This window comes from Puma concolor, chromosome A3 (assembly GCF_028749965.1).
Source record: "Puma concolor isolate L17-30 chromosome A3, mPumCon1.1.hap2, whole genome shotgun sequence".
Classification (NCBI taxonomy): domain Eukaryota; kingdom Metazoa; phylum Chordata; class Mammalia; order Carnivora; family Felidae; genus Puma; species Puma concolor.
In genome coordinates, this window is record NC_141669.1 from 139,523,247 (window position 1) to 139,543,131 (window position 19,885).

General features: G+C 57.4%; 1 protein-coding gene across 2 annotated transcripts in view; it reads right to left on the minus strand.

Moving 5' to 3' along the window:
• Positions 1 to 19,885, minus strand: part of TAF4 (TATA-box binding protein associated factor 4) — a 66,478-nt gene that overhangs the window by 24,354 nt on the left and 22,239 nt on the right. For both annotated transcript variants that reach the window (XM_086702625.1, XM_086702626.1), the window contains 3 exons: positions 5,388 to 5,554; positions 4,060 to 4,179; positions 625 to 744 (listed from right to left, as the gene is read on the minus strand). In XM_086702625.1, coding sequence (XP_086558751.1) covers positions 625 to 744; positions 4,060 to 4,179; positions 5,388 to 5,554 — 407 coding nt within the window. The remainder of the gene's footprint in view (positions 1 to 624; positions 745 to 4,059; positions 4,180 to 5,387; positions 5,555 to 19,885) is intronic.

The following is a 19,885-nucleotide window of genomic DNA, read 5'->3' on the forward strand; positions in this document are numbered from 1 at the left end:
CGGGACGTGTGCCATGTGGCCACACCAAGCGAGGGGCACAGCAGAGCTCACCCTGACTCAGCCAGCAGCTCAACTGCCGGGTTACGTCCCCGGGCGAACAACCATACGCGTGACCGTGAGGAACCTGTGGCACGTCCCCCATGACGTGGCTTTACCATAAAGAAAAGCTGGCGTCTACGTAAACACGCAACAAAAGGAATTAAACTATGACCCAGCTACGAGAGGTGAGGAAAAGCCTGAGCAGAGCAGCGTGAGAGGGAGTCTAAATAAAGCAGGACCCCGGCAGGTGACCGACGCGCACGTGCGCGGGGAGCCACTGGAAGCCTAGCAGGGACGTGGCTCTGCTCTGGGGACAGTCGCTCCTGTATGCTGCACAGGCCGCGGCCTCAAATGCCACCTTTTGGGCTTCTGTCACCGTGGACTTCTGTGCGGCCTGGAGCCTCAAGCAGGGGGACAGGGCCTTCCCGCCGCCCTGCAGAGCCCGCTGGCTCACAGCCCGCCTGGGAGAGGCCGAGGTCCCCAGGCCATGCTTGCCCCGCGCAGCTCTACCCTGCAGGAAGGAGGGCTGCGGGCGGGCGGAGGGCCCCTCGAGGCTTCCGTCTCCCACCCACGGGTGGCACTCACCGTGGCAGCCGTGGAGGTGGTGGTGGCCCCTGGCACCGTTCGCTGAGGTGTCCCCGTCTGAACAGTCGTGGCCGTCCCGAGGGAAGTTGTCTGGGCAGCGCCACCCAGAACCAGCTGAGGCTAAGAGAGTCCAAAGGCAAGGTAAACAGAGGGTCTGCAGAGACGGCCCTCACATCCCCCAAAAAGAACGAGACCCACAGCAGGCGGAGCCCTGGACCCCGCGGACAGCGAGCCTGGCCGAAAACTGGGGACAGGGAGCCTGGGCAGGGCAGAGCCTGGCCGGCGGAGGCCGGAGCCAGGAGTCCCACGGCCACCAGTGTGAAGTGTCTGTCCTCCCAGAAATGAGAAGCAAAACGGAGAAACTACAGCTGAAAACGTGTCACCTGGCTTGTGCAGAAGCCAGTGACGGGAAAGCACCGTCCTCCCGCAGGGTCTCCACCCACATCACCTCTGGCAGGGGCCCCAGCTGCGCCCCCGCCACCAGGCCAGCCTCTCCCTGCTCTCCACGAGCAAGCCTCATCGAGAAACATCACAAAACGAGGGCTTTCCGAGCAGATTTGAGCAATCCGTAGGGAGTGGGTGTGAGTGGGGAGGGGCCGGAGACCCCCACGGCAGCCCCTGGGGGCTCCCGGAGCCTGGCTCCACACGAACCGTCGCGACAAACAGTTACTGCTCTGTGTATTACATTCTCCCAGTTGATGCGTCTAGCCTTCGACATTCCCTCTCCGGTTTTCCAGACCTTGCTGTCTGTGGCCCGGCGCGCCGGGAGGCCTCCCCTGAGCATCTGCGGCTATGCCGGTGGCTCGCTCAGCCCCCAACCCCCCACCCCGCGAGGGGACGGAGCTAGAGACGGCGGGCCCTCTCCTTACAACCCGAGTGTGCTCGCTCACTCCTAAGGTTCGCTCACAGGGATTACTGAGAACATCACATGACCCTTGGAAGGAAGGCCGCGGGGAAGGACACACGGAGCCACCGTCTCGGGGCAGCTGGGGGGACCGCTCAGAGGCTTCCGGATGCCCAGAAACGGCCAGGGCACTTGTCACCCCGTGCAAGTCCCCTGCACCTCAAGCCACACTCCCCACGTTCCCTTCTGCGGGCCTGACGCGTGCATAGGTCACCCCGTGGTGCCGACACCGCGTCTGCCTTCCACCTGACCCGCCAGCTTCAGGGCCTTCTCAGGACAGCTCCGCTCACTGTGAGCAGAACTCTAACACGCCCACCGGAATGAACCCAGGCGGAGAGCGAGTCCCAGGACAGCCACCCTCTCACGGGCGCTCCGAGGACACGAGTCTGCCGCTCTGCTCCCACCTGTCCAGCTGCTTCGAGGAACAACCTCCCTGCCGCAGACGCAGAAGGAAAGACGACGAGGTGCAGCCAGAGGGCAGGGCGCCCGGCGCCAGGAGGCTCCTGGGCCTCCCCCCGCCAACCGTCCACACCACTCTTGCCTCGGCTTCCTCATCTGGGAAACCGGAACAGCGCCCGCCCCACAGCAGCACAGGGGGGAGTCACACGACAACCAGCAACGACGGAAACGCGGTCCCCGCACGCGGCAGACGCCCGACACAAAGTGGCCAACGCCGCACAACCTGCATCGTGACGGACGCTCGAAACACCTCAGGACCGAACAGCTCTGAACCCCTCTGCTTCCGGCTTCCCAGCCTGGCCGCCCAGCGCCAGCCGCCACCCTGCCCAGGGGGCTTCCTCCCGGCTGACGGAAGGGGCCAGCCTGCCCTCGGCTTGACTGACCAGAGGCAGGCTGACAGGGGAGGGTCACCAGGGCACTCTCCCCACCACAGCCTCGGACACCCGGGAAAGAACACACACACACACACCAACCCCAGAAGGCTGATGGGGAACGTTTCTGGGACCGGGCTTGGTTCCTGGCAAAGGGCACAGGCCTCGGGGACGCAGGGCAGCTGGGCAGCCGCACACGGGCCCAGGGGTGCGTTCCAGAAGCCCCCGACCCCTCACCTGTCAGTGCCTCACCAGGAGGAGAGGGTTGTGGAGATCACACCCATCAGCGCACACGAGCAGCAGGAGCCCCACTCCCAGACGAGACGCGCATCCTCGCCCCCGCACTTACAGGTCGGCGGGCACCACGCCCAAACCGTCCACGCTACAGATTCCTCTGCTTTACGGTCAAATAGTAATAAGGCGATTGTTTCCGGGGCGCCTGTGTGGCCCAGTCGGTCAAACGGCTGACTCTTAATTTCAGCTCAAGTCATGATCTCACAGATCTTGAGTTCGAGCCTGTGTCTGGCTCTGTGCTGACAGTGCGGAGCCTGCTTGGGATTCTCTCTCTCCCTCTCTCTCCCTGCCCATCCTCCCCCAAAATAAATAAACATTTTTTAAAAAACAAGGCGGGGGGGCACCTGGGTGGTTCAGTCGGTTGAGCTTCTGACTCTTGATTTCGGCTCAGGTCATGATCCCAGAGGTTGTAGGATTCTCTCTCTCCCTCTGCCCTCCCCCGCTCGCATGCACTCTCTCTCTCAATTAAAAAAAAAATTTTTTTTTAATTAAGGTGATTATTTGTAATTATGCTTCTGGCACAGGGAGAAGCTTTTTTTTTTTTTTTAAGTGTATTTACTTATTTTAAGAGAGAGAGAGAATCCCAAGTAGGCTCCACACTATCAACACAGAGTCCGACACAGGGCTCGCTCCCGTAAACCACAAGATCATAATCGAAGCTGAAACCAAGAGTCAGACGCTCAGCCGAGTGAGCCACCCAGGCAGGCGCCCCAGGGGGACGTTTTAAAAACACAGCTGGTGTCAGGGCGCCTGAGTGGCTCGCTTGGTTGAGCGACCGACTTCGGCTCAGGTCACGATTTCGCGATTGACGAGTTCGAGCCCTCGTCGGGCTCTGTGCAGAGAGCTCAGAGCCTGGAGCCTGCTTCAGAGTGTGTATCTCCCTCTCTCTGCTCCTCCCCTGCTCATGCTCTGTTTCTCTCTCAAAAATAAATAAATATTTAAAAAAAAAAAAAAAAACCCACCGCTGGTGTTCAATCCCATGCGGTTTAAAGAAAAGCCTGACCGGGGCGCCTGGGTGGCGCAGTCGGTTAAGCGTCCGACTTCAGCCAGGTCACGATCTCGCGGTCCGTGAGTTCGAGCCCCGCGTCGGGCTCTGGGCTGATGGCTCAGAGCCTGGAGCCTGTTTCTGATTCTGTGTCTCCCTCTCTCTCTGCCCCTCCCCCGTTCATGCTCTGTCTCTCTCTGTCCCCCCAAAAAATAAACGTTGAAAAAAAAAAAATTTAAAAAAAAAAAAAAAAAAAAAAAAAAAAAAAAAAAAAAAAGAAAAGCCTGACCTAGCCTGGGTAGGCCATCAGAGACAAAACAGTCCTCAGGACACTTCCTCCCGAAGCCCACCTTTGCATCCGACCTCCCAGCCCGCGAGGCCCGACCTCCACGCAGAGGGCGCTGCTCCCACGGCCTCCTCACCTGCACTCCGGGCGAGCGCTGCAGTGCCGTGGCGGGCTGTACCGTCGTCTGGGCCTGAGACACTTGCTTGATTATGGTTGTTGGGGTCACCTGCCGTGCAATAATAGGGGTCCCAGGTGCCTGAAAAATAAGCAGGCATCATCTAAAAGGAGCAACAACTGACACGGTTCCCCGCCCCAAACACAGCCGAACCGCCCGCTACCGCAGAAGGGGGGGCTCGGGCGCATCGGGCCGCGAGCTACAGTCAACAGAGCCACCCCACTTCAAGGGGGGAGCGTGTGACCGGAATCTGTGCGTACGGTGGTAACACCACCACCGGGCTCCTTCACCCCGGTCTACCAAACGTGGACTTTAAAGAACGCGAGTATCTGGGAAATCAGTCCTTGTGTGGATTTCTGGTCATCTTGTTCGTAAGCACTGAAACGGTAAGAAGCGTGCGTCCCCTGGGTCTAAAGATGGGTCACGTTGCTGCGGAACAGGAAGTAAAGGAGACAGCGGTCCGAGCGGCCCACTGACACTAATCCGGATAGAAAGACGGGGCCAGTCCTGAGCACACTGGTGCAGACGCGGGCTGACAGCGGCCACGCTGGCGGCCAGACGGTAACATGCACGCGTGACAGTGACAGCACGGGTGTCATCTGCCTGCATCTCGCTTCACACGGCCCCACGGGCCTTGACAACACTGCTCTGAGCCGCCCTGGACATTCGATGAGGGGCACGGTGTCTCCCTGCACAGCCAAGTCCTCCGTCTACAGTGCAGGCCTTCACCTCCCGAGGGAACGCGGCTGAAATCACAGGAGGAAGAGACCTCAAGCCCCTTCCAGCCTCCACTTGAGTTACTAACCAGCCAGCCAGTCAGGACGGCAGGGTCACGGCACCGGGCAGAAAGGCATCGGGAGACAAGACGCGGGTAGCGTGCTGGCACGCGCTGAACGGAAGTCAGGATGCGGACAAGACACGCCAGCACGGGGGTCCCGTCCCCCCTCCAGCCAACCTCCGGGCCCAGGGTGCTAACCCCCAAGCACGTGGGGCGGGGGTGCCGTTCAACGCAATCTCCTGACGCTCTCACGCGCCTCCCTGACAATAACACTAACGCACGCAGGGTTCACTCTGCAGAAGAGGAGACTGAGGCACCGGGGGTGGAGTCACGGGAGGGGAGGGAACAGACAGGACGGAGTCCAGGCAGAGTTTCGCTGAGCATGGACGCGGAGCTGGCTCCCCTGAGCCTCCCGAGGGTGGCCGCGCGTGGCCGCCCCTCTCCGCCCTCGCGGGACACCTGCCGGAAGGACGTCCCTCGGGCTGCTGCCACCTGGCGCGCGTGCACTCACCTGTACGGTAGAGATCTGGACGGGAGGGGCACTTGTGGGGGTTGCAGGGCGGGGCGCCATGGTGGTCTGAGGCTGGGTCTGCACGTGGGCCTGGGCCTGCATCTGGGCCAAGGCCTGCTGAGGAATCATTAACAACTGCCCGTTCTCGCTCCGCACGAGGACCATACCTGGGGATAGAGGAGACCTGGCGTCAGGAGACGTGCCCGCCCCCGCCCTCCCTCCGCCACAGCCGGGGAAGGTGCTGACCCTACCAGAGGGGAGCCGGTCGGCTCTGAGAAGGAAAAAGGAGAAGCTGCGAGAGTGCAGGGTCGCACGCTCGCCAGGAAAGACGGCGTTCGGGACGGAAAGACGGCGTCCGGGACGGAAAGACGGCGTCCGGGACAGAAAGACGTACGAGGTTTTCCTCGTGGGATTCAAGCAGCAACTGAGTCTTGGAAAGGAAGCCAGGCGGCGAAGCTCCCGCGGCCACGGCACCTGCCCCGCGGCCGCCTGCACGGCCACACGCCAGCCCCACGAGGCGGCCCGGCGCTCGCCACCGCCCCCAGCCCCACCGGCCGTCTCGGAGGAGGGAGGCCTGGGGTCCTGGGGGCCCGAAGCAGGCACTCCTCTCGGGAACACAACTCCCGGGACTGCTCTCGGGTGCGGGGGCCGTGCCACGCCCGCGGCTAACCTGGGGCGCCCGCGACACACACGCAGGGACAGGGACGGCCACCCGTGCTTGGCAGCTCCAGAGCTCCATCACCAGGAAGCAAGTGCCATCAGCCAGACGCAGCATTAACTGTAGCTTCAAGAACCACAAAGCACTTACGTCGTCGATTCCACCAGAAACAGCAGCCTATCCCCACCTGGGGATAAGTCTCCCACTCGGTGGGACAGGGCGAGGAAGAAACGCTCTGCTTCGCACGAGGCCCGGTGCCTGGCGCTCCGGGACAGGAGGCCACCCTGGCGCGGCCCGGCCTCTTCCAGGCTGCACGCAAGGTGGCCTCTCCGAGAAGAAACGGCCGGCCGGCCTCACAACGAGCAGCATCAGGGCTTTCCCTCCCGAACCAAACGGGAGCTCGAGTGACCCCAGTAACTCCCAGAGGAGCCCCTGAACCCCCGGGTCCCGGCTCCTTCGACACCCAGCATGACATCCAGAAGTAACAGGCCTCTCCCGGGCTCACAGCTATAATCCCTCATTTCAAAGAACCACATTCATCCCCATTAAGTAGTAAGCTTCCTTCCAAAACATCCCCGTTATAATAAACCGTGCTGAAATGTAAAAACAAAACAAAAACCAGCTGCTGAAATAACACTCTGCTGAACTCTCCCAGACCCTGGAGCCTGTTAGCACACTGGGGACCCCAAAAGAGGAAACCTGGCCCTCCTCCCAATGCCAGTCTCTCAAGCCCACCATCCCCTGTCACTAGTCACTAGAGACCCCCTCCCCCTCGTTAGGGTTCTGGGAAGCCACTTGCTGATGTCGCCGAGCAGCGAGGAGGGATGGCCAGGCCCCTAGCCACGTAAAGGGCCCGCCAGCACCCGTGACTTAGTGCCCCAACTTTAAACCTGTTAACGTGGCAGTGCATGAACGCGCTTTGACTATCAGCTGCTTTTCTGCTTAAGAAATCACACCTACAGAAACTTAGAGGAATATTTAAAGGATAGACATGTATGAACCAGTGACGTGGTTAAGATGCTAACAAAACAGAAGTGGTGCCCTGGCCCCACAGACCCGTAAGAAAAGGTACCATGAGCCACGCAGCAGGCCTGTGGTTTGAACAAAATTTGGAGAAGTGACCATGTAACTTTAAGCAGGTAACGTAACTGGACTCGGGCATTACAAACACGTCCAAGTGGGAATGTAAATGGAGCAGTGAGATTGACGGACACAGCTGGACACGAGGGAGGCGGGCTGCTCGTAGACCCCGGGACCCCCACTGACCGCGAACCCGAGAACAGCCACTCGCTCCTGAGGCGGAGGGAAGGCTACGCGCACAGGAGGGCAGGCGCTGTCCTGGGGCCGCACTTCACGCCCAGTCTCCCCAGCTATGGTCACTGATCGGGCAATAGGCAGAATAGCCCGAGGATGGTCACCACACTGACCGCTGCGTCGAACACCCCGTCTTAATGACGTTATCGCAGCCCTGGATCTCGTCAACTCTGGCTGTGACCACTCATCTCAAACAGATAAGCAGCTGTACAGAGTCTACTCCTGCCAACGCTGAGACACACAGGCCTGGCCCACAGTCACACCGGGAGGCCGCCCCTCCCCACCCTCTGCAGGGGCAAGGTGGGCCCCTCCCCCACCCACAGACGCCGCCAAAGGCCCCCCGCACACCCGGGCCACCCGGCAAAGCCCTGACACGGAAAACACAACGCCCACTTCAGGAGACCCTTCAGAGCCTGTCTGGCCCATGCAGCCGAGCCCTACAGGCAGTCACCAGGCAAGCCGGGAGCCCCGGACCGGCCTTCCAGGCCTCCTGATGGAGCCCGGCCCCTCCCTCACCCGGGAGCCGCTGCCTCCCCTCTACTCCAGACACATTAAAGCCAAAACCAGCCAGTCCACGGAAGCCACAACCCTGATCGGGCAGACAGAAAAGAACTTGGGTTTTTTTTTTTTTTAACAATTTTAATATCTTTCCCAGAGTAGAGTTTGTACGGGAAACTTGAGGAACTCAGAGACGCACACGGAAAACAAATCTCCTGAAATCCCGCGTCCTCTGGTGACCGTGTGCGTGGAAAACACGCCAAGGCCACTGTGAACACAACTGAGGCTATGGCGTTGCTACTCAGCCCGCGTCGTCTTCTCACTTCTTGTAGCGTAAGTTGTTTCCGTGTCATTCAACATTCCTCAAAAACACAATTTTCAGTAGCTACGTAATATTCCATCCAAAGCGTATTTAGGATTTCTTTATTGGTGAGGATACTGGACTATTCTCTATCTTTTGCTGCTGTGAAAGCTCAGATTTTAAAATGACAGCGCACGGCATGAACACCCTGCCGGTAGTTCCAAGGTCCGTGCCATGCAGCAGTGACCGGCCTCCCTGTGCTCGCCGCACGAGACCCTGACCCCGCCCCTCCCTGGGAGGCAGGGCGCCCCACACAGCAGAGCGGAGCACACACACAGTATCCCAGTATTGCGCGGACCGCCAGTTCCTAAGAACGGATCCGACCCCTCCTCGAGCACCAGAGTTCAGGATAAACTCAAGGTTTTCACCCAATGTTAGCTGTCATGATCCCTCTCCTACAACATTCCTTATCGTATTTTTAACCAAAACGTAGGTCAAAGCTACACTACAAATTAAACAGGCACTTTTGGATTCCGCCGGGAACCCCACCTGCCCATTAAGTAAGCTTCCCTCCAAAGCGTCCCTTTCATAATAAACCATGCTGAAATTTAAAAGCAAAACAAATTTGTTTCAATTCTGGGGAAGCCAGGGGGCTCGGGCCACGGCCCTTCACACGCAGGCCTGGAATAGGGGGCACCTCCCCGAGGGAACAGCGGGAGCTGGAGTGACAGGAGCAGGGAGTAGCAGCCGGGGTCAGGGGGACCAGACTTCCGCCACGAGGTCTCCACCGGGCCGTGGTGAGAGTCAACACAGACAGCGGCACGAAAGGCAAAGCCGTCCGCGATCACACACGTGCAGAATGAGACTGTGCCCCGAGCCCCGACGCTGATGCTGAAGAAGCCAGAGTCAGGACGAGCCCAAGAAAAGGGCGCAGTCTGTCTGCACCTCGCTGGATGGTTCAGTTCTGAGTGCCGCACACCCCACGCTCCCGCGCCAAGAGGAGGAGACCGCGGAGGGGGAGGGCCGGGAGGGCCGGGGTAGAAGGGAGACCGTCCCTGGGGCCCTCCCACCACACCGCCACCCACAGCCCCGCCAGGAGGAGCAGCAGACCAAGCAAGATGCTAACGGGGACACCGGTAAAGCTGGTGGAAATTAAGGCCCAAGTGTTCCTTTTACTCTTATGGCTGTCCGCCTCTTAAACGCACAGGGACGAGGATTCGGGGCACAGGGTCAGACAAGCGCGTGGGCGGGGCTCCCGTGTCCTGGCACCACACCCCGCCACGCAGGCCCAAGCAGGGAGGGGGCAGCGCACCAACTGTACCAAACGGTGCTGCTGAGCCCAATCCACACCCGACTCACACGTGAGGCCAGACACGTGGCCCTGGTCCCAGGGTTTCAACCCTTCACGAGCAGCTGGTCAATGTCACATCTCACCACGCTCGTCCATAAACTGCAAACTTCCAGTTTCTGGAAAACTCCCCCCGGGCCCCTGAAGTGCCAGCAGACAGTGGTGCAGGACCCACCGGCCAGCTGAGCTGGGGCGCCAGCTCGGGGGTGAAGAAGTCCCCACCAGAGTGCGGGGCCCTGTTCGTCAAGGCTCATCCTGCGTCTTCCGGGGGGCATCGGTGTTTAACAGCGCGCACCGAGGGCACCTTTCTTTTAAGACCTGTTTACTGTTGCAAAGTTCAATATTTTCTTTTTCATCTGCACAGGGGGGCAGTTCAAGGCTGGAAGCAAGAGCAGCACAGGAGGAAACACTGCTGCTCCGGGGGAGGGAGCAGTGGCATCACCGCATTTCTGAATATTTAGCTGGAGATGAAGCTTCTGACCCGATTCATGTTCCAGCTTGTGCAGCTCCCTGCACAACACACATGCCTTCATCATGAACTTTAGTTCATCTGAGCATACACTGCCAGCTACAAACACGGCCGAGAAACGTTAAGGAACACGTGACGTGAAGAGCTTCACCAGGCCAGCGTGGTTAGGATGTCAACTCCCCGCAAACGCCATCTGCAGACGTAACACAAAACCCACCCGAACCCCCGCAGGCTTTTGTGTGCAAACAGACAAGCTGATTCTACAATCCACAAACACAAGGTCCTAGAGTAACCCAAACAAGCGGGGGTAAGGACCGAGTCGAGGCTAACACTGACCTTTTCCAGAGGCATCAGAAAGCTGCGGTCACTGAGGCAAAGTCGAACAGATCAAGGAACAAAACAGTCCAGAAATAGGCCTGCACAAACACGGACCAGTGGTGGCTACAAAGGCAACTGGATGGGAGAAGGGCAGCCTTTCGACAAATGGGGAACCAGCGGACATCCACACGCAAAAAGCATGCACTTGGATCCATGCCTCACACCATACACCAAGAGCAACTCCAAGCAGATCCCAGACCTAAACGTGAGCCCTAACACTCTAAGTTTCTGGAAGACAATGTGGGGGGGGGAAGGGGAATCTTTGTGACCCTGAGTTAGGCAAAGATAGTCTAGACACAACACCAGAAATACAACCCATAAAAACAAATTGGTAAACTGGACTTTATCAAAACTAAACACTTCTGCTCTTTGGAAACCACACTCAGAATGAAAATAGAGGCCGCAGAATGGAGTCCTCGCAGGGCCCACACACAAGGAAAGGCCTGCATCCACAACACACACAGAATTCAAGAAAACACATAAGAAACAACACATTTGAAGAGACCGCTCACCAAAGACACCAGATGGCGAGTGAGCACACGTGAGGGTGCGCCACACCAGTCATCAGGGAGCGCACATCAGGTCCCCAGGGCGACACCTCAACACACAGACCCACACACACATCACCCGCAGCAGCTTTGTGTGTAACAAGGTGGGAACAAACCAGAAGTACACCAGCACATAAAAGGACAAGTGACTCTGGAATATCCATAAAACAGAAAAGTACAGGTGACCAGGGATGAGCTACTGGCACCCAGCAGCATGGTCAACCTCCCTTCACCATGGAGCGATGGTTCGGAAACCCTCCTACCAAAGAGCCTGCAGGGGCTTCCCACAGCTTTTGGGATAAGGTGGCCCTCCCTCTGTAGCCTCACCTCGAAGACGCCAGCCACAGAGCCCCCGCCTACCATAGGGCCTTGTTCTAGAACATTCCTTCTGCTCTGCTGCCTCCAGAGCCAGCTCGAGGCCCACATCCTACGACTGTGGCTCCCGGATGGTGCCTCCCTCAGCACAAGCTCCCTGGGTGCAGGAATGACACCCTCAAACGTCTGCATGGAGAGGCAGACAAAGAGAACACAACCTCCAGCCGCACTCCACGGGCCAGCTGCAAACAAGCCCAACCATCGTAAGGACAAGGAGCCAAGAAAAATACAACCAGTGGCTAGTGTGCTATCTGGTGGACATGCATGTGAAGAGCTGTTTTCCTGGGGCACCTGGGTGGCTCAGTGGGTTACGTTTCCGACTTCGGCTCAAGTCATGGTCTTGCGGTCCATGGGTTCGAGCCCCACGTCAGGCTCTGTGCTGACGGCTCAGAGCCTGGAGCCTGCTTCGGATTCTGTGTCCCCCTCTCTCTTTGCCCCTCCCCTGCTCATGCTCTCTCCCTCTCTCTCTCTCTCAAAAATAAATATTAAAAAAAAAGGGAACTGTTTTCCCATGCTGTCAATGCTTTCAAATGCGAAAAATTAGAAAAAATATCTGAAATGTTTGATGAAAACAAAACACCAAACTCGGGATGACCATGACAGACATGCCAATCGCCACGTCATACGTCGTGCATGATGCACTGAAACCAACATACCGCTGCGGGTCCCCGGCGCTTCAATAAAAAAGAAACACAAAAAAGCCTCAGGGCAGGTGGATCCCCCGCCAGTTCAGGGTTCAAAGCGGATGGCGGCCTGAGACAGAGTCAGGACTCCACAACCCATCACGTTTCCCTCTCCTCACAGCATCCTTGGATTTTCCAAGTCCTGATGAAACTTAGGACGTTAACAGTTTAAAGTAGCATGTCCCCAGAACTCTTCAGACACTGTGTTTTAGACACACATACACACATGTACACGCGCGTGCGCGCGCGCGCACACACACACACACACACACACACACACACCCTGCAAAACCATCTGCCACGGGCTGGGCCGGTGGAAGAGGCCATGGGTGGGGGGTGGGGTGGATCAAACATTTCCATACAGGTCGAAATTTTGTAATGAATGTGTTTAAAGCACAATTTCTGAAAACAAAATTCTGTCCAAATCTTGACTAAATTGTCGTAATCACAGCTGTCTTATCTACTTTAGAAAGTGCCCAAGGGGCGCCTGGCTGGCTCAGTCCATCCAGCATGTGACTCTTGATCTCAGGGTTGTGAGTTCGAGCCCCACAGTGGGTATAGAGATTACTTAAAAATAAAATCTAAAAACATTTTTTAAGTAAATATCAGTGGCCAAAAAATGTATCAAGTGATTCCCAAAAGCAACACAAAGGGCCAGGCAGCAAGGAGCTCAGCCTCACTAACGAAGACGGGCAAATTACTAGATGACTCTCTTCACCTACATCTATCACAGCCTGGGGTGGATGCAGGGCTTAAATTCTGGGCAAGGGTCTCTTCTCACAGCACCAGTGCTGGAAGGCGCGTCCCTCGCCCGGGAGGCACAAGTGCAGCCAGCGGGCCACGTGCGCACCGAGAACCGCACATCATCCAGAGGAATGTGCTCCGACTGTGTGCCGGGAGAGACGCATGTCCTTGATGTGTGACGTAAAAATACACCTGCGGAGCAACACAGGGGGCCGACCCGGGTGACAGTGCCGCGGGCGTGCTCAGCGGTGTGCTGAGAGCCGAAAACCACGGTCTGCACACGGCTCAGGGTGTCTGCACGGTGCCCCACCATCTACGGCCCTTTACGTCAGTGTTACAGTCCCCGCGTCACTTAAATCCACAGCGAGAAAAACAGGGCCGGCGAGTGCTGGGTGATGGGCTGTGAGGAGGGCTGCCTGCCGCCACCTCTGCCCCCCCCCCCAAGGTCCACCACCACTTCACCCCGGGACCCACGCACCGTCCCCATCCCTGTGGCCCCATTGCAACCCTGGGAGCCGAGGTGCTCTCTCCCATGGACGTCTGCCCAGCCCGGTCCCAGACACTCCATGCTGCACGTGTCCGGGGGTGGCCGGGGCCTCGCACTCAACAGACACTTACTAAACACCAACGCGCCAGAGGGTCCAGGCGGCCCCGCCCTGCGGCTCCAGCACTGTCTACATGTCACCGCTCTTCCGGAAGGTGGAGAGAAGACACCGTCCCCAGAAAAGACACGGCCGGCTCTCCAACAACAGGGCAGGATGGAGGACACAGCCTCCCTAACCGAGGGCCAGGCTGCCCTCCGACATCATGGCCCCAGGCCTCCCCACTCTCAAGGGGCCGCGGCCCGACCTGCCTGGCTGGTGGACAAGCACCTGCCCACCGCACTTCACCCAGTGTCCCTGTCCCTGCCCCTGCCTGGGAGGGCACGGCGCTTGGGAGAGGAGTCGTGGGCTCTGCGCCCTGGCCCTTCCTCTGCTCGGCCAGTGCCACCTTCTCATGTTCTCACTTCTCTAAAACCCCTGAAATCAGGGGCGTCGGCGACTTGCCTGCACTCCTGCTCCGGGCAGCCTCCCCGTGTGGGCAGCGAGCACCCCCACTGGCCCAGGTCAACCCCTCAACCTCCCTGAACTCTCAGGATCGAGACGGAGCGCAGTTACCTCTTACTCTTCAGGCTGAAATCCTAAACGCCCTGCATCACCCGAGAGCCTCTGCACACACACGTTACCACGCTCTTCCGGGTGCGGTTCATGCACTCCTCTGGTGCTCCCTCAGCCTTGACCGGGGGAGGCTCTGCTCCCCACCTGTGCCCCCAGCGCTCCCACAGCAGCGGAACAGCCCGCGGCCCCTCGTGCCCTCGCCCCCAGTCCATCCTGCCTTTCCTTCATTTCCGCTACCCCCCTTCTCTGGACTTTGTCTTCTCCCGTGAGGGATACTGCTGTTATTCACCCTAAGTGCTTCCTAGTGTAAACCGTGCGTAGACAAGAGTAAACGCGCACATGCTCCCGGCAAAACCTCAGGAACGCAGTCCCAAAGCAGACGTGCAGAGCAGCCCCAGGCAGGTGCCGAAGCAGCCGCCTCTGCACCGCCTCTCTCACAAAGCTGTGCTGATGTCCAGGGTCCCAAGAGCAGCTCTGGAAATAGGACAGGTGGCTCTGCACGAACACCGAGGCGGAGAATGCGCAGGATGCTCTGGAAGAACATTCTGGGTCTCTGTCAGGATCCGTAAGCAGAGAGAAAGGCACTATCCCTTGCAGGGTCATCCCCATGGCCTTCTACTCAGCAAGGTCTACGTCCTCGCACAGTCAGTATCATCTACTGTACCCTCAAATCCGCATACTTGGCCACCCTGAGGTGAGCGTCTGTGCCCTCGCACGTGTCCAGCTGGCCGGTGAGCCACAGAGGCCGCAGGAGAGGGACTGACCTCAAAGTGTCAAAGGCGCCGTAACAGTCAGAGCCGCCCGTGCCGCGGGACCGGACTCGGGGGGAGCCAGACTGGAGGCCCGTCCAGCGCCTGGGGCCGTAGCAGCTACACTGAACCCTGGACACCCTGCCTCTTGTGGAAGTTTTCGTGCAAACGCTGCACAAGTTCAAGGAAACGGAGGTCAGGTGGCAGAGGCCGTGACTTTACGTGATTTACAGCAGAACGTCAGCCCCGGGCAACCCCGCTTCTCAGAACACTGGAGTCGAGGAAGCAAAGCAGGGGCCCGAGCCCATCCCTTCCCGCAGTCAGCCAGCAACTCACCCACGGAGGACCTACTACGTGCCAGCATGCAACACGCACCAACGAAAACCAGGGGCACGAGGCGGCACCCGCTCCTGGGGCCTCCCGCGTGGTGGGGGGAGGGCACGAGCCGAGCAGCGGACCCGCGCGCGTCCACCCAGGCCGTGGAGGGGGGCCACGCAGCACCGCAGGAGCCCGGAGCCAGGGGGCCTCCGCACCTCATCTGAGGGGCCTAACGGGCTTCACGGAGGAAGCGACACGGTAAAGACGCGGGAAGGAGTGGGGCCTCGCTGCCGGGAGGGTGAGGGAGAACACACCTTGTCCCAGAGACGCAGGCGAGGACACCGCGAGGGACAGCTGGGAAGGGCACAGAGAGGGGACCCAGGAGGCTGAGGTCCAAGCACAGGAGAGCGAGGCCCCAAGGGCCCAGGCAGGAGGGGCCGGCACTCGGGAAGGAGAAGCCGGGGGCTCCTAGCTGGTGGCTTCGGAACTCTCCGGAAGTGTGGGTGTGGGGGTGCGGCTGGAAAAGCCGGAGAACGAGGAAGGAGAGCGTAGGTGGGAGGAAGAAGGTGCTGACAAGAGACACTGTGCAGTTTTCAGTAACATGAAGGCAATTCCCACAGTTGGCAGAAAAAGCATCTGATAAACTCAACATCCACTCATGACTACAGAATAAATATCCCCGCCAAAAAAAGCAAACAACTTCGGAGAATTAGCAGTGGGAAGGAGCTTCCTTAACTTGATGAAGGGAATCTACAAACTATCATCTCCAATGGCAGATCTTTAGGAGCATTTCCTTTGAAATCAGGAATAATTCAAAGAGGCCAGCCATCACCTCTTTTACCCAACACCGTACCCAAGGTCCCAGCAAGCCGACAGCCCAGAGGACAGGTCAGGGAGTGGGAGCATAAGGCTCTGATGAAATGAAATTGTCATTAATTGTACAGAACTGGATTCTTCACATGTAACACCCAAAAAAACCAGCACCCACAGGGGTGCCTGTGTGGCTCAGTCGGTTGAGCATCTGACTTCGGCTCAGGTCATGATCTCATGGTTCTCATGGGTTCAAGCCCCACATCACGCTCCACACTGATAGAGCAGAGCCTGCTTGGGATTCTCTCTCTTCCCCTCTCTCTCTCTCTGATCCTTCCACACACTCTCACTCTCTATCTCAAAATAAATAAAATTTTTTTAATGGCACACACATTTTTTAATGAAAGCATTTGATAAGATTGGTAGACACAAGGTCAATGTCCAAATCTCAACTACAATCCAATGTACCATCACCAAAAACTAGAAAATGCAATTCTTAAAAACTACTATTTAGAGAATCCTAGAAAGAATCTAACAAGACCTACATGGAAAAAAATACATACACTTGAATGAAAGATCTTACAGAAGATCTAAAGAGTGATAAACCAAATTCATGAATACATAGGCACTATACCGTAGATGTCAATCCTCCCCGAACTGACCCACGGACCAATACAATCCCAATCAAAGCAACTCTGGGGACTTTCACAAGCTTCAAAGATTTGGCTGAAAAATGTATAAGCAAGATCAAAATACCAAAAAACAGACAATTTCTCTGGAAGAAACGAATGAGGTACTGCCCCAGTGTCAGCACAGAGCTACACTATGGACACGATGCTACCGAGGAAAAGGCAGATAAACCAAGTGAGAGCCACCGAGAGCCCAGAAACTGACCCCTATGCAATACAAACTTGAAATACTGCAGAGGGACATGCAGACCAGTGGGGTAAGGAACAAAGAAACAGTGCTGGGACAACTGTCTGCTGGAGAAAGAGGAGAGAGTGACCCCGAGCTCTACTGCACCACACACACACACACACACACACACACACACACACACACACACAGCTGATCCTGTGGGACGGAAGCCAATGTCAAGATGTCAGAAGAAAATACAGGAGAATATCCCTGGGACCTTGGGGTTAGGAAGAAGGTATTAAACATGACTCAAAGGTGTTTACCACGAAGACAAGACAGACAAATGCTGCTACAGGAAAACCAAGAAACCCACTCGTCGCCACGAAGAAAAGTGCAAAGGCTGGCCGTCAGCCGAGGAGCACACCGGCCACATACGTGACCTCCAAGGAATCGTAACCGGGATAGAGGTTAACTCTTACCAATTAGAGAGAGACGATTCAGAGCACGGCTAGAATGCAGCAAATCCACGGCATGGAACAGTCGTCCACGATGAAAGGGGTGCGTGCGACACCCCGCTAAGCCTCAGGAGCGTCCCACTAAGTGCAGGAGGCCAGACACACAAGACCACCACTGTGCAAGCTCACATTTACGGAACTCCGGACAAGGCAAATCATAGTGACAGGGTGCCAGGGCCAGTGAGGGGCCGCCGGGGGTAACCACCAACAGGCCTGGGGAGGAGTCCACACCTTGACCGTGGTGGCAGTCACACGTAACGTATGTGTTTGTTAAAACTCAATGTCAGACGCTCAACGGGGTTGACGTCACGATATGCAGACTAAGTCTCAAGAAAGGACCGTGAAGCCAGATGGGTGGGGCGCCACCACACACCCACCGGCAGTTAGAACGCAAGAGGCCGACCCTGCCACGTGCCAGCACAGGCGTGCGGGGACAGGAACTCTCCTGTTGGATGAACAGCACATTCCCACAACCACTTAGGAAAAGTCTGGCCTGAGCCTGAGGAGCCTGAACACAGGTTTCCCCTGTGACTCAGCAATTCCGCTCCCGGTATTTACCCTGGAGAAAAGAACACGCACGCGTACGTCCACACCGAGCCCTGTCCATGAACGCTCAGAGACGCTTGATTCATTACTGCCCAAACCAGGAAACCGAACCGCCGGCGCCCGGTGGACTGACGGATACGGTGTGTGCGCGACCAGGGCGAACCCAGAACACCCCGCGTGAAGCAGCCAGACACGATCGCGATGTGCAAGTACGTTTCCGCAAATCGTGACACGGCAAACAAAACTACAGAGACGCGAAGCGGGGCGCGTGCCTGTCAACGAGAGGGCAGGAGAGGCCCTTGGGGGTGAATGGAGCATGTGCGTCCGGAGTGTGAGGGGGCCGGACAGATGCACGCACTTCTCAAAGCGGGTGCACTGTGCTGCATGTGTCTTATGGGCGTCTAACCCCCAAGAAAAGCCTTACGCGTGCTGAGCTCTATTTAAAGGACAGCCTCCTCACACCCGGCTGGCGCGTGGCCAGGAGGCTGAGTCACCCGCTGGCGACAGCACAGCAGCCCGGGGGGAGCTGCCTCTCACCTCGGCCGGCGGGACCGCCCGGCAGGCCCCCACCTGCAGCCCGGAGCTCCCCGGCTCGGCCGCGTGGGCTGCTGGGCCTCGTCGCTGTGGCAGGAGGAGCTCAGGTGTCCTTCTGGACCATTCCTTCCAGAGGTATTCTGAAGGTTTTAGTGCCTGCACCGTGCAGGAAGGTGTCGCTAGGAAAAGTAATTTTTCTCTGAGTGGGCCAGATATAAAAGTCCGTTTCTCAGTTAACACAGAATGCCAGCACAAGATGATCTCCAGGGTAACATCATCAAGGAAAACAGGGTGCAACTCCGCACACGTGCACTTCAGGTGTGAACATGAACATGCTTATTCTTACAAAAAGAAACACTGGGGCGCCCGGGTGGCTCAGTCAGTTAAGCGTCTGACTTTGGCTCAGGTCATCATCTCGCAGTTTGTGGATTCCAGCCTCACACGGGACTCTCTGTGCTGACCGCTCGGAGCCCGGAGCCTGCTTCGGATTCTGTGTCTCCCTCTCTCTCTGTCCCTCCCCTGCTCATGCTCTGTGTCTCTCTGTCTCTCAAAAAATAAATAAACGTTAAAAAACAAAATAAAAATAAAAAGCTGTAAAGTAAATAAAAATAAATCAGTTCTCATCCAATTCTCTTTCTTCAGTCCCTTCCCCATAAAAAAGCCTGTTGAAAGAGGAAGAAAGAAAGAAAGAAAGAAAGAAAGAAAGAAAGAAAGAAAGAAAGAAAGAAAGAGAGAGAGAGAAAGAAACTGAATGAATGGCCCAGAAACCAATGAAAATAAAAACTTTAAACTGTCTCTGGGGACAGGCAAGAGAGAGGGGACAGAGGAAAGGCTTCTGCAGACCCAGCTCTCCTGCCGCGGGCAGAGAACTAAAGCGTGTATCATCAAACTGGTAACAAAACACACAGAAAAAGGAATTATTTCAATGGAGTTTGAACACACAGGAACTGCAAGAAACCTTAAACTCCACTTTTACTGTTTAATTGTGAAGCTCTAAGTATATGGTACGATACGCCAAGTGAGTAAACAGGATTGCATTATCAGACCTGTGATTTTCCGAGCCAGGGAAGAGCTACAAACACAATTTCAAAGAATTTAAGGGACCCCTGCTGGGTTAGCAACCTGAATCGGAAGTACCCTGCGGTTGGCTCCCTGACCCCAGATGCGGGGCCCTGCCCAAGCCACGTGCTGACACTTCTCCGGCTGAAGGAAGGGGGCGCTCACTGCCAACGGGGACAGAGCAACAGCGCGGGGCCATCCCCCAACGCCTCCTCCCACGTCCACAAACCCCGCACGCTGACAGCCACGCCGCCGGCACACAGAAGTTAACTCCAGGTTCAGGCAGAGGCCGGGAGGAAAAGGATGCTCGGGGCACGTGGAGGAAGACACAAGAGAGCACCTGGGGACAGGCAGGCGGGGACCATGCCCAGCCACACAGGCACAGAGACTGCAGAGCAGCGCGGACGACACGTAAGCCCGCCGTGCAAGCGACCCAGCATGCTCGCGCCCGCCACCTGCCACAGCCACACCCCTGGGACCCCACTCCCCACCGGCTGCTCCCAGAATGCAGGCTCAGCCCGCTGTCTGGAAAGTTCCGCAGGCGCTCTAGGGGCCCCCTGTCCTGTCCCTCCTCGGAGTGGCCTCCCTGAGCACCCGTCTGAACAGCACCTCCTACCCCGCCTCACTTGTGCAGCA